The sequence below is a fragment of the Mirounga angustirostris genome, unplaced genomic scaffold (genome assembly GCF_029215605.1).
Source record: "Mirounga angustirostris isolate CCGP_5_RB_7025 unplaced genomic scaffold, mMirAng1.0.hap1 SCAF_7, whole genome shotgun sequence".
Lineage (NCBI taxonomy): Eukaryota > Metazoa > Chordata > Mammalia > Carnivora > Phocidae > Mirounga > Mirounga angustirostris.
The window spans coordinates 16,745,217-16,770,554 of NW_026991715.1; the positions used below are offsets into that span (position 1 = coordinate 16,745,217).

Sequence of the window (25,338 nt, forward strand, 5' to 3'; positions counted from 1 at the left end):
ATAAGTAAAATATGTAATATTTGAAACTGTGGGGAGGGCAACGTTTCATATTTTAATAAGTGAAGAGTAGTCAATAATGCAAATTCACAGGTGAGAGAAGCTTTACAGCTTTACAATTGCCTTAACATTTTAAAAGTGTTAGAAAAATATTCTACATTTTGCTTATCCAAATACCATATGTAGAACTTGTATATTTATAGTACCTTTGCCAACAGTTTTGTTAGAACTAACCCACAGGAATAATTTTTGCTATGAATGCTCTGAAATCTCTGTTCTCATAAAGAAAAAAATTCATGTTGAAGTCTTTCAGGGAATTTTCAACAGAACGGGAGCCATGAAAGATCAATTTTCAAAGTCCTAGCACATTTAAGTGGCTGCTGGCTCTCCTTGGTGAAAATTTTCATTGTTTTTCATATTGTGTAATTTATTTTTCTAAAATATCTCTGGGGCCCTGTGACAATAAAGACAGATGCTTGGGAAGCCAATTCTAAAAGAATTCCAAATTTTGAATTCCCTCTTTCTCTTTCATTTCCTATATTCTGGTTGATTAAATCAGACTTGCAGGTGTTATATTTTAAAATACAACTCACCTTTTTCCATTAAGCCTTTTGGAACAAAGGGGAATATCATAACGCTTGCATACCTTTATTAAACCATGCTAAGCATGCTCTCATCCTAATTGAGTTAGACTGGGTATTTTCAAGTTGGGAAAGATATTTTAAAGATGAGCTTTAGAGATTTTCACTAATGCAAAAATAATGTAATATAACCTTCCCATTTGCATCATTTTTCTGTAATTATCCCTAGGTTTGCTTAGGACAAGAATCATCTTTTTTAATGACTTGCTTTATGGCAGCGTCTTTCTACCTCCTCAAAGCTCCATAAAATAAATCATAGACGTTCACATCACTTTTCTGTTCAAACCTTGCCAATTTTTTTTTCAGACAGAAGCCAAACTCATGGTATTTAGCATGGTAGTGAAGACCCTTAAGCATTCTATGACCCTTAAGAAGGATGAAACCTGGTCTTTCCTTCTGGCATGAGTTCCCAACTTTGTCAATTAAATAAACATGTGTAAAGACAGAAAGGGAAAAAGATGCAGGTGAAGAATGTTCTGTCTTTACACATGTTCTTCCTTCTTAGCCTGCCCCTTCGTGGGCCCCCAGGGTGCACGTGTGTGTGCACACATAGACACACACATGCACACACACCCCCCCCACACACACGCACACATCCATCCCATACTCCTTGCAGTCTGCTATATTGGATGACTTTCTACTCCTGGAAATCTCGATTTATTTTTCAAACCTCACTTCCTTTACATTGTGTTTTATTGTGTGTTTATTTAAATGCTCTTCCACTGTTTTTTACCTTATCCTTCAAAGTCCATTTTAAATATTTCCTCCCTCCAGGATCTTCCCTGACACTGTTTCTCCCTCCATGGTAGAATTAATTGTTCTTTCCTCTCTCCTCTCAAAATATTTTATCCATGCCTTTGTAATTTCACGTATCAGAGATGCCACAGACAGTTTCTCTCTCTCTCTCCTCTTTCTTCTTCTTCTTCTTTTTATTTAACTGACAAAGTTGGGAACTCATGCCAGAAGGAAAGACCAGGTTTCACCATTGTATAACTAGTGAGAGTCCACATTAAAATTACGTCCAATTGTCCTACCTTCAAATCAAATAGTATTATCAATATCAATATTTCTAGTACTACTATTTTGAGTGATACATACTCATTTCTATAGTGTAATTATATTCTTGAGATATCATGGAAAGGAGTAATAGAGGTTTTTTCTGATGTTTTTGACCAATAATTTCATATTCTACATGGATTCTAAGGTAATTTATACAAAAAATAATCTAATTCACTGAATTCTTCTTCCTTTATGTTATTTACTAAATGTTTTGCTCAATATCTGAGATGTACAAAGTAAGCCTATATGTCAGAATGCCATTTTAATGTGTATGTCAGTATTTCTTTAAAGGTATTGATAAATGAAATGCTTTAGAAATCTTACAGGTTTATTTTTATTTATTGTAAAGTGATTGAAGTTTAAGAGTGAGAGGGGTCCCCACAGGGTTGCCCGTTACAAGTTTATTTTAATGTATCATTTTAGCGTCTTCTCTCCAAGAGAGCTATATCTGAAAGTGTCGTATTTTTAAACCATGCATATATGTGTGTGTGCATACATATTACATATATGATATGTAATATATGTTACATGTTATTAAATATATTATATATAATATAATAATTTATATATATTAGAAAGAGAGGGAAATTAGGTATCTCATAAATATAGTTCATTTACAACCCAAATTCATTGCCCCAGAAGTTTATAAATAAGCACCAAACTGTTAAGTAATAGGTAACTAACTTAAAAATGTTTTCTTACAGTATTTTTCATTTGATTTTTAAAATATTTATTATTTTTTCATTCAATATATATGTCTGTTCCAGACCAAGGTGCAGGATACCCTGCCCTCTGGGAGCTTGTATTCTCTCCAAGGAGAGAGATGTGAAAGAGCTGATTGCACAATCACTGTATTAGTGTGGTACATGCTGTGAAGCATACATGAAGATACTCTCAGGCTGTGGTATGGACTATGAGGGCATTCTGGAAGACTTCCTGGAAGGGGAGATATGGGGGCTCCTGTTTGAAGGATAGGCAATGTGTGTGAAACAGAGTGTGTGTATATGCATGTGCATGTGTTATGGGAGGAAATAGTGGGGAATGACTACGTCTAGGTAGACTTCTATATAGATTTATAGATTCTCTATGAATGACTTCTGCAAAGACCCAGAGAGGGGCCCCTGGCTGGCTCAGTGGGTTAAGCATCCAACTCTTGGTTTCAGCTCAGGTCATGATCTCAGGGTTGTGAGATCGAGCCCCATGTCGGGCTCCATGCTGGGTGTGGAACCTGCTTGAGATTCTCTCTCTCCCTTTCCCTCTGCCCCTCCCCATCCACCACCTCTGTCTCTTAAAAAATAAAAAAGACCCAGAGATAGGAGCTTAGCTTCTTTGAAGCCATGGAAGAAATGAAAAGAGCACAGAGTGAGGAAAGTGGCGTAGGAGCCTGTGGGTGTGGAAAACAGGACCCAGATCTGAGGGATATCATGACCTTATTAATTATTTGACATTGATCTTAAGAACCATTAGGGTTTAATTATTTATGTCATGTATATACAAATAAGAAATATATACATATTTTTTAAAAGCTCTGTCTGACCACAATGCAGAGACTAGATTAAATGGAAGAATGAATTGGCTCGAGAGGGGTTTTGTTTGTACAACCTTACTCATGATGCTTACAGAATATTTTTTATTGAGCTACTTTAACATGAGCAGGGAATATAATACACAATCAGAAGTTTATTTCATATACGCTTCTACAAATACAAAAAGAGAGAGAGATTGAGAGCTATAAGCTGGTGTTAAAGTTTGCACTTCCATTATCATGAGCTACGGCCTCCTCCTGAATATTATTAACAAAATGGAATCACATTGAAATGTATACTCACAAAGTGCAAGGAGACGAGTCTTTTACATCTATTACGCTGCTAAAGCAATTATGATGAGGAATGTTTCCTTTTCCACACTTTACAAGCAGCCTCAGTAGAAGCATGTTGCCTGTTAAAATAACAAGGTATCTTATAAAAGCAGAAATTAAAGTGAGCGGAGGCGTTTCAGCTGTTATAATCTGTGGGTAATGTTTGCTACAGGGGAAAGAAAAGTCGTAAATACCTCACCTGCTAGACAAGTAAAAAGCTGATAGGCATGTCAATGTGGGACTTAGAGCACGTGTAGTCCATTTTAATTATGTGAAGCTAAGCTGTGCTTTAATTGTACTTTCTCCCTTACTACATAATTGTTTTATGTTCATTTTAAATAGTAAGCATTTAGATGGCGTGTGACTGTTAGAAACTGTGTATACCTCAGAGATATTGCGGGTTCATTTCTAGACCACAGCAATAAAGCACATATCCCAATAAAGTGAGTCAAATGAGTTTTTTGGTTTCCCAGTGCATATAAAAGTTATGTTTACACTATACTACAGTCTCTGAAGTGTGCAATAGCATGATGTCTTAAAAAACAATGTACATACCTTGATTTTAAAATATTTTATTGCTAAAAAATGCTAACCATCATATGAGCTTTCAGTGAGTCATCTTTTTGGCTGCTGGAGGGTCCTGCCTCCATGCAGATGGCTGCTGACCGACCAGGGTGGGGGCTGCTGGAGGCTGGGGTGCTTGTGGCAGTTTCTTAAAGTAACACGACAATGATGTTCGCCACGTTGATTGACTCTTCCTCTTGGGAACCATTTCTCTGTCGCATGCGATGCTGTTTGATAGCATTTTACCCACACGAGGACTTCTTTCAAAATTGGACTCAATCTCTCGGGCCCTGCCGCTGCTCTGTCAACTAAGGGTATGTCATGTCCTAAATCCTGTGTTGTCATTCAACAGTCTTCACGCCACCTCCCCCAGGAGTAGAGTTCTCTGCTCATCCATAAGAAGCAACTTATCCATTCAAGTCTTATCATGAGATGGTAGCCATTCAGTCCCATCTTCAGGTTCCACTTCTAATGCCAGTTCTCTTGCTGTTTCCACCACATCTGCAGTGACTTCCTCCACAGAGGTCTTGAACCCCTCAAAGTCGTCCATGATAGCTAGAATCAGCTTCCTCCAAACTCCTTTGAATGTTGATATTTTGGCTTTTTCCCATGAATCACAAGTGCTCTTAATGGCATCTAGACTGGTGCAATAAAGCAGAACACAATAATAAAATGAAGTATGCCTGTGTAATAATTTCAGGGATTTCTGCTTCCTTCAGGAGCATCTCAAAAATGCTTATGATTCTATGTGGAATTGATTTAAATGAAAACAGGTACTTTTGTGTTATGAGTTTTTAAAAAAAATAACCATCTTGATTTTGCAAAGTGTAGAGTTAGAAATTTCGGATTATTTAGTGCTTCAGGTAACCATAACCTGTTGAAACTGGTGTGATTTTCCAAGGCTGCCAGAGTCCATTAACATTTTGAACAAATCGTATCTAGAGTTAAATTTTATACTTGGAACCAAGGCCATCTATATACTATCAGTACTATGGTTATAAAGTAAGTTATGACTTTAAGGAAATGAATCTACTACAACATGAGCATCCATCTGCATTTCTCTATCAAAACACTAACTTCATGCATTTTTTTTTTTTGATGGTGCCATAAATCTCAACCTTCTGAGGACTCATCTTTAAAATTGCAATTTACAGCGTCTAAACTTCTTAACGTGGCCTACTGGGCCCCCCCACAGCCTAGCCTTTATCTGTTTTCAGCCTTGTGTTCTATTCACTTGTCCTTTCCTACTTTATTCCTTTTTTTAAAAAAGATTTTATTTATTTGACAGAGAGAGCATGAGTGCACAAGCAGGGGGAGTGGCAGGTGGAGGGAGAAGCAGGCTCCCCACTGAGTGAGGAGCCCGATGTGGGACTCGATCCCAGGACCCCGAGATCATGACCTGAGCCAAAGGCAGATGCTTAACCGACTGAGCCACCCAGGCACCCCAATCTTACTTTATTCTTTACAAACATATTAAAAAATAGTATTTCACACCTTCATGCTATTGCCTCTGCCAAGAAATGATTTTTCCTCCAAATTTTATTTTATCATTCAAGACTTCTTTCAGGTGTCACCTGGCTTGAAACTATCTCTAACCAATATTACCAACTGATCTGCTTGGAAAGAGTAGATCACTCCTGCTTTCCTACACTTGCAGATCCTTTTACCACCACACACACACAATGTATCATAATTATTAGCCTACATGGGGATAAATCAGGTTGAGTTCATCCTTTATCTTTGATTTTCTTGGGTATGATTTTAACCATCATCATGTTAGTTATATACACTTGCGTTCCCATCTCCAAATCAGGTTCTTTATTAGGATGTACCAGTACAATTCTTTCTTTTATCCTTAAAAAAAACAAAACAACAACAAAAAAAACTTGGCTCTACACCCAGCACAGAACCCAACTCCTGGCTTGAACTCAGTACCCTGAGATTAAGACCTGAGCTGAGATCTCAGGCGCTTCACCAACTGAGGCACCCAGGTGGCCCTTCCTTCTTTATCAACTCTGTCCAGCATCTAGTCCTTTCCCAAGACATATTCCTCTTAGCTACTTGTCATTCTTTTCTTTTCTTTTCTTTTCTTTTAAGATTTTATTTATTTATTTGGGAGAGAGAGAAGATGTGTGTGTGTGCGAGCGGGGAGGGGGCAGAGGGGAGGGAGAGAGAGGATCTCAAGCATATTCCTCAGATTGTAGAGCCTGATTCAGGGCTCCACACAGGGCTCAATCTCATGACCCTGAGATCATGATGTGAGCTGAAATCAAGAGTGGGACACTTAAATGACTAAGCCACCCAGATGCCCTTACTTATCTCTATTTTCTAAGTAGTCAGCTATCTAAGTTAATATGCTTGAACCCTTTTTTTTTTAACTTCAACTCATGTCATTTGACGCATCTTTATGGAAGATGAAGAATTAATCTTTTGTTTTTTCCATATGTTGAAGACATCCATCAATAACCGATATCTCAATAGTAAAAACAGAATGAAACGAATTTAAACATGTGTTTCTAAACTTGAACCTCCCAGAAGGGAATTCACTTAAAGATACAAATGAATTCTCTTCTTGCACACCATTGTTATTGACCACACTGCCAAGAGTGTACTTCTTCCCATTTCACTGCTGTGTTACAGATTTCCAATTATATGACCTGTTCAGTGGAATTCATTATCATTTTTTCTTGGAGCTTTCTGATCCCCTGTGTTAATTCAGAATAATTGCTTTTTAGGGGCACCTGGGTGGTGGAGTCTTTTAAGTCTCGGACTCTTGGTCTCAGGGTTGTGGGATTCAGCGCCAGGTCGGGTTCCACGCTCCATGCAGAGTCTGCTTAAGATTCTCTCTCTCCCTCCCTCTCCTCCCCACCTTAAAATAAATAAATAAATCTTTAAGAAAAAAGGATAATTGCTTTTTAGGTCTGTGATACAGGTGTTATTCTTACGTTCTTTCATTTGCTTTCACACTTCTGTGTTACAATGTTTCTTGGCTCTAATTCTTCCTTTCTCAGATTCCATTTTACTGTGTTACAGTATGTCCTTCACTTTCGAAGAACAGATACAAGGGATATACACTGTCCTTGTCCCTAATATCTAAAAATATTTTAATTTTCACTTACACTGAGATATTAATTTAGCCAAGTGTAGAAATGGGATTGAAATTACTTTAGCCAGAACCGTTGAAGTTACTGGTAAAAATGTTTTTCATCATCCATTCATCCTGAAGAAACTGTGATGATTATTTGATTTTCATTTCTTTCTGGGTGCCCTGGGTTTGTTTGGTAGGTGATTGACTTTGTTTTCATTCATCCTGATTAGCCCTCAGATGGTGCTTTCCATCGGAAGCCCCCTTTGTATTGTCAACTATGAAATTTTTTCTTTTATTATTTCTTTGAACATTGCTGTCCTACATTTTTCCCCCTTTTTCTGGAACTCCTCAATCAGCTGGAGCTGCAGGATTGATTTTCTTGCTCTCCAAATCATAGTTGGAATTTTTTTCTTTTTTTTTTTTAAAGATTTTATTTATTTATTTGTCAGAGAGAGAGACAGAACACAAGCAAGGGGAGAGGCAGGCAGAGGGAGGAGCAGGCTCCCCACTGAGCAAGGAGCCCGATGCGGGACTCGATCCCAGGACCCTGGGATCATAACCTGAGCTGAAGGCAGCTGCTTAACCGACTGAGCCACCCAGGCATCTCTGGAATTTTTTTCTTGTATTTTCCTTAAAAAAAAAAAAAAATTCTTGCTTTATGGTTGGGAATATTTCTTAGATTGTATCTTCCAGCCTTTCTATTAATATTTTTAATTTAGTAATTGTGTTTTATATTCCAAATATTTCTCTGACATCTACTTTTTTAAAAAATAGCTGTGTTCTTATTTTATAGCTACAAGACATTCTCAAACCTCTGTAATACATTAATTAGATTCATTGCAAAGTTCTCTTTGGTTCACTAATAATGGCAGCTTCATCTTCACCATTGATCTGTACATTCATCCTGGTTTTTCTATTTTGTGCTATTGTTTACCTTCAATGATCTTTTGATCCTCAGGCATATATTTATATTATATAGATGTTGTATAGTCTTTCCCATATATAGGACAAGGCACAGTGCTGATTGAAGGTTCTGAATATGTCAGAGGGGCAGGCACTACCTTAGTGTATCTGGACAGTGAGAAACTAGCTGTTCTTACCCCATTTCCACAGCTTTCCCAATCGAAAAGTAAAGGAGAAAAATTTTGTTGGAGTTACTGACTGTACTCAGCCTTCTACTTATCCAGAAACATTGTTCAATTTCCTTATAGCTAGAATCTCAGCTTTTCCCAGTATGAGCTATTGCTCTGCTATTAATCTTGCTGCCCTTCAAAGAACATGAGAGCATTTGACACAGTGTTTTCCATTGTGAATTACAGTCACTCAACAACTTCACACTCTAATTTTTGCATTACTTCTCACTCCCACCCTCTCAATACCCCACTTTCAGGTTTGGAGTTCCTCTGGGATTCCATCAGTGCTTTTTCCACCTTTTTATTAATTCATCCCTGTATTTATAAAAATCTCTGATCCGTGTATACCCCACTTTGAGAAAATTTTCTGAATTTATTACTGTTGTTCCCCTTTACTCTCATTTAACTATGATTTAGAGAGGAAGACACTAAGTACGTATGATCAGTCCCTATTAAATTAGAAACATTTTTCGTAATCCTCACTGTCTCATATAATAACAGATGAATAGTATTTGCACAAGAAATATTTGTCAAACCCAGTTGAACACACAGAAAATAAGACAGATTGCATTATAGCTTTATCTTGCTTTTCTGTTGATGAGACTTGACATGAATGATGGTGTTGTTTGTTTTTCTTTTTAATCTTGGTGGCTTCCAGAGAACAGGGTATCAATTGCCACTTTTATGTATATTACAAAAGCAAACAACACAATACCTCCCCAAAATATACCGTGCACTGTGCAAAAGTTTCAAAAGGAACGCCTGGGTGGCTCAGTCAGTTAAGCCTCCAGCTCTTGGTTTTGGCTCAGGTCATGATCTCACCGGTCATGAGATCAAGCCCGGTACCTAAAAATGTTTCAAAAAATTAAACGTTTTTAAGGAAGTTTATCCTCCCCATGTCCTTCCGAACAAGAATGATTAGATATATATGATTTTTTGTTTGTGGTGTGTGTGTGTGTGTGTGTGTTTTAGTCTCTGTTTCAGAGGATGCTATTTGGCCTGAAATAGCCTTCGTCCCTTTTTATTCTATCGAATCATTGCTTTTCACTGGGCACATTGAACCCCAGATAAAAGCCTCCATTCCCCAGCCTCCTTGACTCTAGGAAACTTAATTTTGGCTGGTGAAATGTAAGCAAATCAAATGCATTACTCCTGAAACATCTCTTTAAACAGCAGTAGTTATGCCTTTGCTCACCTTTTCTGTTCTTCCCCTTGAAATGCTCATGTGACCACTAGAAGTCCAGCTCTGAAGTTGGACATGAAAATGTAGGTCACACACTTGAGACAGCAGAGCAGAAAGCTAGACAGAGCTTGAGTCTCCAACAACTTCAAGGTACTGTGTTATCTGCCCTACATGACTTCCAGCACCTGCATTGTATGCTCTGTCAGATGCACCAAGGACAAGGAGAATACATAAGCATGAGCTAATACAACAATATCAGTATGGTGTTTGGGGTATTGTGGAACTATCTCTATGAAATAATGTAGAGACTAGTTAAGGATGTAATGTTAAGGATGTAATAGTTGCTGTGGAAATCCAGAGACAGCTTTAAGAACCCATGACTATTCTAGTCGTCTCTTGGGAAGCAAGCATTTAGTGTTTACCACCTGAGCAACTCTCTTCCAGACAGGTCCTTGGGGCTTTTAAAAAATCAAGGGAAGCCTGAGTCACTCCTGGCTTTTTTTTTTTTTTTTTTTTTTTTTTAAGTTCTCATAGATTTTTTTTTTAAGATAAATAAATGCCAAAGCAGAGTTAACCAAATTGTGGGATGGTTTCAGTGTTTCCGCATATTAAATTGTTCTAACACAGCGCATTCACAAAATGATTACAAGAATTATTTGTACATAGTCATTCAGATGCAGTATCTAACAAATACTGTGATCTAGCAATGGGACACAGAGTTGTATGCTCTAGGATGAACTACTTATTTTAATCCTATCAATAGGTCAGTAGCATAAGTAATAGGCACATAGATAAATATAAGTTGGGTCTTTAAAATTTGGTATAATATCCAAAATAGAAATAAAGTGTGTGAGCTGTGAATAGAAAGCCAAGGATATTGACCACTTGTCCTCATGCTGGAAGACCCCATTGGTGACTCCACTCCACTCTGTTTCATCTCTTCCAGGGATTATCTGACTGGGTCTGCTGGTTGCTGTCCTGTATTCCGTGTCTCTGCTAGACAGAGCTCTTGGGTCTGCCTGCCTCTGGGCTCAGCCCCTGACCATGGTCTAAGAGCTATGGGGAGGGAATGTTTTCAGCTGCCTCTTTCTCATGGGAGAAGTTCCTATGGCTCCCATTCATTTCTCTTTTTAGATCTTTGCAGCTAATGCCACATATTCAAAAGGTGGTTGTTCTGATAAATCAATATTAAAGACCTTAGAAGATTTCAGAAACTTTCTTATACAGATTTAAGTCGGGGTTAAATTCTTTCTCTCCTTCCATTAAGTTTGGAACTGCAATTTTTTAGTTGTGAATTATTACTGAGGAGATCCTAGAGGAAGATTCCCCCAAATTGAGAGAGCATTTTCTTTGTTTTTAAGGCAATTGAACTACATATTGTGTGGTTTTTATTTAAACAAGAGCAGCAGGATTTAGGAACATTCCAAATACATCTACAGCTATCGATATAGACAAATAATTAAAGATAAACATACACTTAAACTAGCTTCACTGTTTTGGAGAGTGAGCGAAATGTTCTCTCTCTCATGCTGTGGAGCTAGGCTCGAAGAGTCAAGAACATAGGAAGAGAGCTTACCAGGTGTCACCCATGTCTTATTTCCAGCTTCCTTTTCTCTGCTTCATCCATTCCTTTGTGCCTTTCTGAACCATCTGGAATTGGTGAGTGTGAAGACTTTGAAAATCAGACCCAAGTTGGAAAAGCTGGGGAGGGATGGAAGTGAGGTCAAGACCTGTCCTTTCTCTCAGAGTCTACTTTTGTCCACCTCTCTCTTTCAGCCTATTATTAGAGCATCTACCCTTGGAATCACTGCTTTCTGCCAGGGAAACTAAAGTGGAAATCCATGCTTGTGGTCTGAGGGGAACACATATAAATAGATAATTCCAATATATTAAGGCAATTGTAATAATAAAAGGACATAGCCACATGAGAACATGGGACAAAAAGCTCTTAATTTTTTTTTAATTTCAGGTAAGTCTGTTTGTCCTGACTTTCACTCTAATAATAACCCTACAGTGTCTCTATTTTTATTCTTTATAGATTAATATTTATAGAATTAATGTAAATGAATTTTGAATTTTTACGAATAGCTTAGATCATATAACCACTTAATTTCTGCTGAATCTGCTTCTCTTTTATGAAAATATTTAGGGATATTCCCCAGGTATGAAAACCTGGAGCTCGTGTGATTCCTAAATCACAATTATCATTATTCTTAATTATTCCACAATTGATCCACAGCTTCCTTGCATGTGATTCTAACAAAAACCTCTGAAAATCATCAAACACATCACCTGTCATTGTCCTTTCTTTAAATCTTTCTGTTTCCATTCCATTAGCAGATTCTTCTCTAAACGTGAGCAGCTACAATTAGATAGATGGCTCAGTTTCATATTCGAGAGATACATTTCTCCCTTGTGTCTAATGTTAGGTGTGCATGTTCTCAGACTTATGATTAATGTCACACTTCTTCTCACCTCCAAATATCTGCAAACAGTCCGTCCCTCTAGTCCTACTTTCTTTCATTTTGTTTTCAGTTTAATTCCATCATGCCTGTGGTTACGATTCCTTTAGTTGCAATATGATACTTTGAAAGAGTTTCAGCCAAACACTGAAGTGTAATTGCAAGGACACAGCAGTGTATTCCTTGTCTGGCTAATTTATTCATCTCTCACTTGGCTGCAATAGAATCTAACTAGCCAAGTAAATAAACTTCAGCGCCTTTCAGTATGTTCTCCACATGGCAGCTTAAGAATTACTTCTTTTCTTTTTTTCTAGCTTTATTTAACTAGTGTTAAATATTTTATTTTCAAGTTATAAAATGTTTCACACATGACAAAATAAATAAGCTAATGTAACATTACTGTAACCCAGATTTAACAAAAGTTAACCCTTTATCCTAATTACTTTGCATCAAGTTTTAAAAGAAATAAAGTATTTTAGCTTTATTATGGCTGTGGCCTCTCCACACCCACCCCCCTTCCTCCTTGTCTAAATTTGGTGTGTATTATTTATTTTCACATTTTGTAAACTAAACTACCCTTGTTTCTCTATATAAACAATACAGACACACTGAGTATATGTGTTTTAACTTCGTTACATTCAGCGTTAGGTCTTTGGGATTTATCCCTACTGATGCATGTAGGTCTAGTTACTTCCTTTGAGCTACTTTATATCTGCCTACCTAAGCACTTACTAACAGATATTTAGGTTGTTTCCAGTTATTTGCTATGAGAAAACAAACAACCTGCAAGGAACATTCCTATGCTTTTTAAACCCTGTGCACATCCGTTCGAGTTTCTCTAGAGTAGGGTAGGCTTTGTTGCTAAAATACCCATACCGTAGGGTATGTACATTGTCCACTTTATAGGACATTGTCAAAAATTTTCTAATGGACTGAATTTATATTGGCATTAGCAATGTACAGAGTTCCCATTTATCCGCATCATCATCATCAACTGGAATTATCTGACTGTTTTGTTTTGAATCACTATTGAGAATGAAATGCTATTGCATCTGTCTTCAGTTGGCCCTCCCTTGATTACCCGTGAGATTGAGTGGAAATTAGGCATTCTGCTTGTGTCAGTTACTTTTTTACAACATTTTTCCGATTTTTCGCGTGTGTGTACGTAAGCTCTAAATTTTGTTTCATTCATTTTTTTAAAGATTTTTGAGAGAGAGTGAGAGCATGCGAGTGAGAGAGAGAGCACAAGCAGGGGGAGCAGCAAGCAGAGGGAGAAGCAGACTCCCCGCTGAGCAGGGAGCCCGATGTGGGACTCGATCCCAGAACCCTGGGATCATGACCTGAGCTGAAGGCAGATGCTTAACCAACGGAGCCACCCAGGCGCCTCTGTTTCAGCCATTTTTTTTGCCTAAATTGGTATTGATAGAAAACTGTTTCGATGAAGAAAAATTTAGGTTAAGTTTTTTGCTCAGTGTTTAGGGAGCTGCATCAGATTTCATTAAGCTGTTTGCCCAGTATATCTTGTCTGTGTCAGTTTATGTCACTGTTTCAGTGTCCTTTTTTGAATAAATGATTGTAATCTCTGTTTGTTATGATTACTAATGTATTTGGAATTTTTTTTCTATCTTATTCAGTTTCTTTTCTGTTTACTATGCTCTTTTTTTTGGTCTAGTTTTCTTATTTTCTGCCTTTTTAAAATTTAAAAGTTGCCAAATTTTTCTTAGTCACTTTTTAAACTTTATATTATTTTGGAAATTGTAAGTTTGTCTATTAATTAATTCAGTAGTGGCCCTAAAATTTTTTCATATGCATTCTTGACTTAATGAGTCATAATCAATATCACATCACTACTGATTCCTTACACACACAAAAATACAGTGACCTTAAAATGTTTTAACTCTGATTGTTTCCCAATTCAGACATGTCATTTTTCCTAGTATTTTACTTTCACATTTTTCTAATCTCCCCAATTAGTCATTAGTACATTATTGTTTTGTAATCAATGCACATTTTTATTATTTTATAATTTCTTTGCTCATCTATGCTTCTTGTATGCTAGCCCTTTCTTCTGTTTTGTTTTTTTTTTTTTAACTCTTTCTGAATTGTCATTTATCGGTACTTTCAACACTGAGCTGTAAAAAGTACACTCTCCCAGTCTTTATATCTGACAATGTTGATTTCACCCTCACGTTTACAGAAGAATTCAACTATATTTCCAATTACTTTCTTTTATTATGAACCATATTCCTAAATTTTCTTCAGACTTCTGTTGCTTGTTTGAAAACCTGTCAGCCTAATTTTTGCTACTCAATACATACTTGGTGCCCCTTGTTTTATTGTTGTAAAACTTCTATCATTACTTTTGTAGGAGAAGGAGACATTTCCTCCTTTCCTCCAGGGTTCTTCTAGCTGGTTGAGGAATTAAATTGACGTAGGACAGATTAACAGGAGAAAAAAACCAAGGTTTTATTATGTGTGCATGGAGGTCCAGTAATGAAACTGAGACCCAAACAAATGACCAAGGCAGGCAGTTTTTATCCATTTTAGACAAAGAGAAAATAAATTAGTGAGGAATTGACAGGATAAAGAAAACAGAGGCTTGGGAGCTTTAACTGGTAAGGGATTCTAAGCAGAATTTGGGCTGAGGTAGTAGATGAGTAAAAAAGTAACAAGGGGGGTGCCTGGGTGGCTCAGTCAGTTAAGCGTCTGCCTTCAGCTCAGGTCATGATCCCAGGGTCCTGGGATCGAGTCCTGCATTGGGCTCCCTGCTTGGCGGGGAGCCTGCTTCTCCCTCTCCTCCACTCTCGTGCTCTCTCTCTTACTATCTCTGTCTCTCTCTCTCTCTCAAATAAATAAAATATATATATTTTTAAATGTAACAAGGTTTGTATAGTTTTCTTGTTTTAAAATTCCTATCTCTGGTGATAAGGATGCCTTTTTATTCCTTAGTACAGCAAGGGTACTTTTCATACAAAGATTTATTTCTTGCTTTCCAGTGGACACAGGAGGGTCTGAGTGTCCTTGCACCAGCTGGGCCCCAAGTAGCTTTAATACAAAATCATTAATATGCCGTTTTGGTACCTTTTGGGCATCTATACTTTTCCATGTTCTATGTTCTCATGACGGTATGTCTGGGTGTGGGTTTGTTTATATTTTCCTGTTTGGAGCTCTGTGTACTTCTCTCATTAGATGATGCTTCCATTCTGAAAAATAGCAATTCTTCATCTCTTTGAACAGTGCTTCTCTCTCTTCTGGAACTCTTTAAAATTATGTGGTACTTGATCAGCACTTAGCAGGGACTCTCAGAGCCTGGCTGCCGGTGGACTCTCCAGCCTCACCTCTCAGGTGCCCTTCAGCCTAGAGTCTTCTTTATATGGTTCATGCTCAGGCCCTCTCTTCTGTCAGAGGACCTTTATCAGGCCCTTTCCTGAGTGGCCTTCTGGAATCCTTCCTTTCCTACCATTTAACAGCTGCTCATACTTCAGGGGGGTTTCACTGACTTTTCTGACGGGGCGTTTTTATTCCCCTCTTACAGTATCTCAGTCTGTCATTCAGAGCTCCTGGAAAAGTAGTACTTTTACACTTATTTGTTTGAGTATCTAATTCATGCCAGGTCCTTCCCCTAGATTCCCTGCTCCACGAGGACAGTGCAGTTGACCTTTAAAGTCCCCACGTTTGAACCCTGGTGGTCTACTTATGTGCAGATTTTTTTTCAATCAATGCAAGACCGTAAGGTACTTTCTCCTCCTTATGATTTCCTTGATAACATTTTCTTTGGTTTACTTTGTGGGAAGAGTACTACTCAGTATCTACGGCAGTAGATAATGCTTATAGCATGCACAATAGCTGTTAATCAACTCTTTGTTATCAGTGAGGCTTCCAAGTCAACAGTCGGCTATTAGTGGTTAAGTTTTCGGGGTCCAACAAATGCATATCTCTGACTGCACAGTAGAAGCAGTACCCCTAAGCCTTGTGTTGTGCAAGGGTCAGCTGTATTTTTCTGTTTTAGTTTTTCATTCTGTTGGCATTAATAGGCAGGAAACAACAACGTGGAGACTAAAACCAGCCAGCAGCTGCAGAACTATATGAGAGGCCCCAACAATACTGATTCATCTCTGACTAGCAGCCTCCCTCCCTTCAGGGTGGACCAGCTTTCTCTCCTTCCCTGCAGATACTTAATGCGCTAGAAGGCTCAGGGTAAGGAGTCTCTCCAGGTTATATCGTGCACCGTAACTGTGAGCCTGGACTGTCCCCCATCTCTCACATTCTTCCCACGTCCTCCCACTTTAATTTCTGAGATGTCTGGGCTAGAGCTGCCGAATGTGCCACCAGCTCTGGATCATTTCTGGATAAATCCCTTTCCCCCTATTTTATTCTAGAATAACTAAGCAGATGTGACTTTGAAAGGTAACAACTCCAAAACTCAAAGGAGAAAGAACATGCTTTTTGTTCACTCTTAAACTAAAGAAATAACCTTCAGTGTATTTATTTAGCAAGTATTTATTGAGCCCCTTTTGAGTGTCATTCACTACCTTAGGACTTTAGGTCACAGTAGTAAGAACAAACCTGGTCTCTGATCTTACTGAAATTAGAGTCTAGAGAGGAAAGACTATTCTGGGACTCCTACTGCTAACTAAACAATCAAAAAGTATGTGAATGCTTTGAGTGAAAGAAATAAAGTTTCTTGTGAATATTTAACAAATTCACATGACCCACATGGGAAACTGCAGTAGGACAGGGAAGGCTGACATCATGAGGGACTCCTGAGCTAAGATTTTAAGTCGACAAAGAGGGGAGGTCAGAGCATATCAAAAAGAAAAATTCGTATGTGCAAATGTCCTATGGCAGGAAATAGACTGACAATTATGAGAGTCTTTAAGAAGACCCAGGAGATTTGAGAACAGAAAAGAAAAGGGAAATTTATTAGAGTTGAGGATGGAGAGTCATTTGAGGAGAGACAGTGATGTGCTGACTAGTACTGGCTAAAAAGGGCCAATTGTTCTATTTTCAGAAATTTTGTGTGTGCCAGCTGCTAAATAACCATTATTAAAACCAAAATATAGAATCACTGAACTCTACTTCTGAAACTAATAAGACACTATATGTTAATTGAATTTAAATAAAATAAAATTTAAAAATGTATCTATATATAAACTCATATTAAATAAATTACATTAAATACAAAGGCTTTCTAATTGTTCTTAGTAATTCTTTATTATTTCACTACATTTTACTATTATTTGTGCCCCTGAGTTTATTTTTGCCCATTCTGTTGGCCTGTAGAAGCATTTTCTACTCCTGTCAGTGAACATTTCCTCCCAACTTCACATGCAGTGATGTCACATTGACTAACTTGAAATTGATCGCAGTGGGAATTTACACCAAAAAAAATTGGCAACCTTTTTCAAATCAAAACTCCCTTACACCTCTAAAAACCAGTTTTAAACATATATGAGCACAACACTGAGGGAAACTATACAAGACCTTGGAGATAGTATTAAGAATTTATCTTTATCACAGGAGAAATGAACAAGGCATTGAAAGGTTTTGAGCAGGGAGTCGAGGCCAAGAGCACATTTCTGTTTTAAAAAAATCACTGACACGACAGAATTGAAAGAGGGAGCAAGGTGACTTTGGGGGTCCCGTATGATAAACAGTGGTGACTCAGAGGAGGACCAAAGAAATGAAAATGCAGAGAAGTGGGTTTGATATATATTTAGGATCTAAAATAGACGTCTGAGCTCTGGTGGCTGTAGCAAGAAGCAATCACTTAAGACCCTCATGAGGAAGAAGTAGAATCTCTACATCCTCCCTACGTTCTGGATGCTTATGTTTTCATTTTGAGCCCAATTCTGCCACCATGTGTCAAAGAGCCAGCTTCACAGTCAACACACTTAGGCCTGAAGAAAGAGAGACACATCTGCCTATGGAAACGTGAAGTGAAAAGACTGTATGTAAATAAACTATTTTAAAAGTGATCCATAACCTTTCCATCTTCATGTATGGGTAATTGTGCATTTATGGCAACCATGAGAATGGTCTCCAAGATCTCTTGGACCTTGAGGGAGGGTGAATGACCGTGTTCTGATATCCAGCAAATGCTGTGCTTCCTTCCTGCAAGCTGCCTCCAGACAATGCCTGAACAGGACAGAGACCCTCTGTCCCAGATTCCTTCCATCAGTGGCTCTAGCACCCTGACTCCTCGGTCCCATCCTCCTCCCTCACATCCATTCTCCTTCACTTGGGTCGGACCTACATTACCGTCTGATGGTTCTGCCAGCCACGTTGGATTCCCTGCCTCTGCTTGGTGTCTGAGGCAGGTCTTGAGATGCTGTGAACTTGGATCCCTCCCCCAAGTGATGGCAGACATCTGCAGTGCAAGTTCTTGGGGCCAAGAGAATTCTCTGCCCCTTTCCCCAAAGTCAGACAGCCACTGCTTCTCCCCTTTCTCAGAAGCAGGGACAGTTGCCATTCCCTTAATGCTTAAGTGTTGGGTTTTATAAGGGATGAAGATCTGGGAAGTCACTGGGGTTTTATGCCTGTGTGCCCAGGGGGCAGGGGGACTCATCCATTCCATTCTCTGCCCCGCCCTCAGCCCCCCACACGAGAGGCCCGTGGAACAGAGACATGAGTAAGGATTGACAGCGTTGTGTCTGGGCTCCTGGGGACTCTAAATTGTCACGATAGCACGTATTCCACCTTTAATTATTCATTAAGTTCTAGATGTTTCCTTTCCTTACTTTGGCGGAGGCTGTCAGTTCCCTATGGTTTGCCAGAGGTGCACCAGTCTATGTGTCCTTTCTATCCTCAGAGGAGACTTTTTCGCAGCTCAGTTCAGTGGGTGTCCTTGTGATTCTCGGTTCTCTGATCATCTCAAGAAAAGTTAGGGTTTTGCAGAGTATCTGGCTTTTCTCATTATTCGTGTTCTCCTGTAGCTTTCACCAGGCTGAGCTGAGGGAAAGTCGCCGCCGCCTCTTGTTTTAAAAAATCAGTTGTGTTTCTGCATCAGGGTCCTATGTTTGGTGGGTTCAGCAGAGCCAGGAATAGAATGTATCTATAAATCGTGTCTTATGTTCTAGGTACGTGAAATCATTAGGTTATCAGACAGTCGACACGCCTCTGGAGGCTGTTCTGTCAGTGCATTGAATGAAAACATTACCCAGCCACGGAATCGACCATGTAGTAGGAGTTAAGGCTCCCCGAGCAGAATTCCAGCTTGACCGGGAGACCTTGTTTCTCGTCTGTTTGGCTTTGCGTCATTGCTCAACACAGTTACCTTGTCCTTTCCACCAGGTGGTTGACCAGATTGATACCCTGACCTCCGACCTGCAGCTGGAGGATGAGATGACCGACAGCTCCAAAACGGACACCCTGAATAGTAGCTCCAGCGGCACAACGGCCTCCAGCATCGAGAAGATCAAAGTGCAGGCCCACGCACCCCTCATCAAGCCCCCCGCACACCCCTCTGCTATCCTCACCGTCCTGAGAAAGCCAAACCCTCCGCCGCCTCCCCCGCGGTTGACCCCTGTGAAGTGTGAAGACCCCCGGAGAGGGGCGCCGACGGTCAATCCCGTGAAGACGAATGGCACCCTCCTGCGAAACGGAGGCTTCCCTGGGGCACCCAACAAAATTCCAAATGGAGACCTCTGCTGCATCCCCGCTAGTACCTTGGACAAGGCTCCCGGGCGGCCTCTGAAGCACAGACCTGAAAAAGACAGGTGCCCCCAGGCAGGGCCTCGGGAACGAGTTCGGTTTAATGAAAAAGTGCAGTACCATGGCTACTGTCCCGACTGTGACACCCGGTATCACATAAAAAACAGGGAGGTCCATTTACACGGCGACCCTGTCCACCCACCGGAAAAGCTTCCTCACCCAGGCCCCCCCCTCCCTCCTCCACCCCACCTCCCTCCTTTTCCACTGGAAAACGGGGGGCCGGGAATAAGCCACAGTCACAGTTTCCCCCCTCTCAGACCTGCAACTGTGCCTCCTCCCACTGCACCAAAACCACAGAAGACAATCTTGAGGAAATCAACCACTACAACAGTGTGATGTATGCCATTTCCAAAACCTTTTTGTTTTGTTGTTTTTTTATTTTAATTTCTATACTATAAACATAAAATAATAAGTAACGAGCACTTTCTACTCAAGCAATAAAAAGCCCAAATATATTAATCCTGCATTCAGCAAAGTGGCATAAAAACCACCTGGTAAGTATGCAGTATGTTGTTTATATCCCGGGTATACGGTGTTTAAACAGTTGCATCGTCGGAAACCACAGAACCATGAAAAAGCTGCGCTTATTGTTTCTTTCAACCGACCTACGATAAACGGTGACCTGTAGATTTCAAATGGTTTGATTTACTCTCAGAGATGGGATTAGTTTCATTTTATTCATGCCTAACTCATCTATGCATTAATAACATGTCATCCTCCTACCTTTGACCAGATGCTTTTTAGGAAGAAATTTTAATACCGAAGGACTATTTTATTATTTTTTCTAAAGATGTTTGTCACTAGTTTTACATTGTGAAATGCTGAGAACAATACCAAAAAGTTTTATTTTCTATACTATACAATTATGATTATACGTTCCGCTATATCTGTAATGAAAGATTTTTGTCTGTGGAAATATCATATGTCAATAAACAACAGTACCTAATGGCAAAAGCACACGTTCCTCAGAGCGAAAACAAAGCAGTGGTTCATTGAATCCTGTGTTGATATTCATCAAAATGGGCAGCTACTCTGAAAGGGTTTGGAAAAGGTTATAGTGAGGATAGGGCAGCATTTTCTAGATTAAGTATCATTATCAGGTCATAAGTAGTACTTGCATATCTTCATATTATGTCTTGTGGTACCCCTAAGACCGCATGTTGAAGGTCTCATTGACCCAATACATGGCCAAGCCCTTTAGATCCTCCTCACACACAGCATCCCTCCCGGATACACCATAAACCAGGACATTGAAGTAGTGGGATGATTTGCCTCCTTCATCAGCAAGTTCTCTGCCTCCCCAAGGGAATCCCTATTTATAAGAGAATCATAGCGGAAAATAAAGATGCTTCTGGAATAGGATGTTTTTAGTATCAGCCTTAATGCTCTTTTTCCTCAGAGTTGAAATATGCCAGTGGTCTTTGTTATTTTATAGAAGGAAGAGAAGAAATCCTTTCCTCCTGACATCTTACAAAGGTCCTTCTCTTAAGGCCAACTTGCCAGCTTATGTCACTTACCCACCCATGGATCAAGTTTACTTCCAACTACTGTGATTTGGACTGAGTGGATATTTTGCTCTGGAACTGGAAATGAGTTCATCTGTCCTAGAATCATGATGACAGGTGCATACCTGAACAAAAGTTGTCCTTTAAGTGGCAAGAGGAGAGGGAATTATCTGTGGTGAAAATTGGTTATAATAGCAGCTTAATAAAAAAATACTATAATTTTTTGAGCTATTTGGCTTTTGATCTCAAAACTTTAATTTTTGTTGCTACAGGGAGGTAGTCATTTCTCTGTTGCCTTTTTCAAGCCATATGATGGTAATCTGGAATACTGTTTTCCAACAACTTCCTATTAAAAGATGATAACATACAGAATGACAGAAAGAAAATAGGCATGACTTTTTGAAAGAACAATTAAATGAGTGAAAAAATAGAGGATGTCATGTTACAAATTTACTCAGCATGATTTTTATTCCTGTGTGTGTTGGCCATGAAGATAATGCAAGCACAGTAAATCCCCCCCTTTTTTTCCCCAGAAAGTTACAGAACATAAGACCAATAATAAAGAAAAGCCATAATCTAAAATATATTAATCGTGTGATAAGTATGTTTAATAAATCTGATCCAAGTAAACACAGAATTGACTTCCCAAATACAAAACTAATATATTCTTAACTTTTTCATGCCTTCATTTAGACTTGATATAAACAAACCCAAGCTTTCATCATTTTCTAGATTTTAATAATTACTTTCTTTCAAATGTGCAGCCAGTGTTAGACCATATGGTATTATAAATAGTCTTTGGAGACACACAGCTTTCTCCCTTCAGCTCATCTTCCCTTTGCAGCCAGTTACCATGACCTAATAATTAGCTTCTCATTTGAAATTTTGACCCCTGTCAATGTCTGGGAGCCAGTCTGGATCTCAAGGTAAGAGCTTCCTAGCAACCACAAATCACTCACAGAGCAGGTAACTGCAAGGAAGTGGGTTGAATAAGCTGACTAATTCAAGCTGATGGAAGAAGGACATTGAGCCAGGTCCTTAGCCACAACCTAAGGGGCTCAAACTCATCTCTCTTTCTCGAAGTAGAGACAAAGGTACCCCGTGAACAACCGTCTTTTTAAGTGTGATTGTTGACATTGCCAAGATGGCAATACCAGTTCTCATTCAACACATTTACAAGCAACCTTTGGCCTAGAAGACCAAGTTAAAGCCCAGCCTAAAAGAGTTAAGAGGTATTGAACTTTTCTTCTTACAGTTTATTAAATCAAGATTAAATGTTAGATTATATCAGTGTTGGGACTTTCTTTTGAGTATATTTTTTTCTTACATTATTTCATTTTTTTCTTCCATTAAGGTTTGGAATATATTGGGCCAATAGGGCTTGTTTTGCTTTGTTTTGTTTTTCCCCAATGGATCACTTGGAAACATTCCCCAGAACTTATGTCTTTAAATAGATATAAACTTGTAAAACAGGGAAAGCAACTAACACATCATAATAAACTTAAAAAGTGTCGTAAGTGGTCTTGCCATTTCTGTCATCAGCCAACATGGCTTTCAAAATTTAAATTCTCTAGTGTAGGCTCTGCACATCATCCATTAAATCATCATAAAACATGGCAAATAGTTGCTCTTCCCGAAGATCCCAAAGCAGATATGCTTTCTGCAAACCCTTCAGGGCAGTTCTTTTTCCCAGTGTGCATTTGAAGACTTGTATTCCCGCACAGACTGTGTACCCCTGAGTTAGCCTCCATCCTGTCTGGAAGGTAATGTTCCTACAAAATGTCCAAGGGTAATGCTGCTTACGGCAACATTCGTTCAGAGTGAAAGGTAGAACATGGGTTGTTTTGTTTTGTTTTTTTTAAAGTAACATCTATTAATTAAATTGGAAAAGGAAAGGGTTTCTCTTGCTAAACAATAATGATCTCATTTGGGGGATGGGAGGTTATTGTATCCCGTCTGCTGAAAGGCGAAAAGAAAATAAAAATTTACCAAAGTTCTCTTCCATCCCCCAGTAGTTATGGCAGTTATAGAAGGAGATAAAACTGATATTTTTTAGGTCATGCTTAAGCTAAATTTAAAATATCTGCTCAAAAATACAGACATATAAAAAGAGAAATTTCCCACTCTTTCGATTTGTTATTATTATATCATACCTTCCCTCATCAGCTTAACATTATTCTAGAAAAAAAAGTGAGTGGTATTAACTGAAGTGGTTTAATTAACCTAAAAATTTTTGTGTTTGAATTACGCCTGCATCTAATTATTTAATGACTAAAGGAATAGGGCACTGTATTATATGACTTTCTTTGGACAGATGAGTAGTTGCTTTTAGCATTACCAAGAGCGGCAGCTCCACGCCATCTCTGAAACTATGCGAGACCTTTTATCTACAGATTCTAATTATAGAGTTCTTTTTGGATGCTCCATGAGGAAAAGCCTGAGTAGCTCCACGTGTATTTGCACTGGGAATGATGTGATCAAGTCTTTGAATCACTGTCTTTTTTTTTTTTCTAAGGTTTTATTTATTTATCTGAGAGAGAGAATGGGAGACAGAGAGCATGAGAGGGAGGAGGGTCAGAGGGAGAAGCAGACTCCCCGCCGAGCAGGGAGCCCGACGCGGGACTCGATCCCGGGACTCCAGGATCATGACCTGAGCCGAAGGCAGTCGCTCAACCGACTGAGCCACCTAGGCGCCCCCTAAAATGTATTTTTTTTTAAAGATTTTATTTATTTATTTGAGAGAGAGAGAATGAGAGAGAACACATGAGAGGGGGGAGGGTCAGAGGGAGAAGCAGACCCCCGCCGAGCAGAGAGCCCGATGCGGGACTCGATCCCGGGACTCCAGGATCACGACCTGAGCCAAAGGCAGTCGCTTAACCGACTGAACCACCCAGGCGCCCCTGAATCACTGTCTTGACTGAACTTTTTCCATGGAATATAGGCAATAATGCAGTGTCAAGTCTTCTAATTGTCCCAATTCAGTTTCTCCTGATTCACTGTTGGTAGCACATTTTGCTCTAATGTACACTTAAATTTGTAGCAGAAGATTGCCGTGTAATGTACTTTGGTACGTACTGAGGATTTCTAAGTGAGGAAATGATTTATGAGCAATAAAGTTGCATTAAAAACCCGCATCACGTAATTAGATAAAGTGCACAGAATCTGACAATTACTAGACGCTATCACCAAATCACATGGCATTTTCTGAGTCAATCTGTAACGGTGACAGTGTATGTTTAGTCTAAACATTTGGGAGTTTTAGAATCGTTCAAGTTGCCTGATTCTGAAGTAATGGCAGATGTGGTACCCATTAGCTCCCACAGTGGTGTTGAACATAAAACTGCAGTTAGCCACGTCATCCTGGAGCAGTAATTATGTAGGGTGTCATTTCTTGTGAAACCCTTGGATCTATCATTCTGGTCTTTTGGGGAAAAACTGAAGTGGAACATAAGGAAGCTCTGCAAATAACCCTCTCTGTAAAATGTAGTTAAATCAACATGGGGTATAGACTTGTGTAAGGACCACGGGAAAGCAAGGAGGAAATACTGCTTATCATTTTGACTTCTAGATTGGTCAAAGAGAGGTAAGCTAGTACTGTTTTCTGAAACTTTGCATACATTAGAGTTTCTCTTAAGTTCTCCTATGAATGTATAAAACAGACGACATTACCCTGATCTACAAAAGAAGGAATCCAGGACCTCAGTTTCAGTATTTTGCCAAAATCAACCCCTTAGTAAGTGACTGAGCTGGCTTTTCATGCCAGGTTGACCCCCCCATAATTTTCCCCCGTAACATCACTATTTAATTATGTTCATAGCCCTGAACTTTGCAAATCTTTCTTTTATTCTGAGCAGTTATTTTGACGCTTGAAAGGGGTTTACCTAATCTTATTTTGACATTCTTAATATGTTTGATCTTTGCAGAATATAAAAGGGATTTCAGGCAATTTAGGAACCATCTAAAATGAATGAGCTGCTGAATAATGCCAGCCTCATTTTTTGTGGATTATATCAGCAGCTTCACCTTTCAGGTTTTTTTCTGTAAATTCAAAGGCTATTATTTTGGTTTCTTTGCCTAAGAGGTTCTGATTTCATAGTACTAATGCCATTTGACCCTGAATGTGTCACTTTCATTA

The 25,338-nt window shown here is 39.0% G+C and overlaps 1 protein-coding gene across 1 annotated transcript in view; it reads left to right on the top strand.

Annotated features, from left to right (window-relative positions):
- Positions 1-23,130, top strand: part of PRR16 (proline rich 16) — a 203,807-nt gene extending 180,677 nt beyond the window's left edge. Inside the window, exon 2 of the mRNA XM_045891500.3 lies at positions 19,279-23,130. Coding sequence (XP_045747456.1) covers positions 19,279-20,034 — 756 coding nt within the window. The 3' untranslated portion in view covers positions 20,035-23,130. The remainder of the gene's footprint in view (positions 1-19,278) is intronic.
- Positions 23,131-25,338: the final 2,208 nt, after the last annotated feature.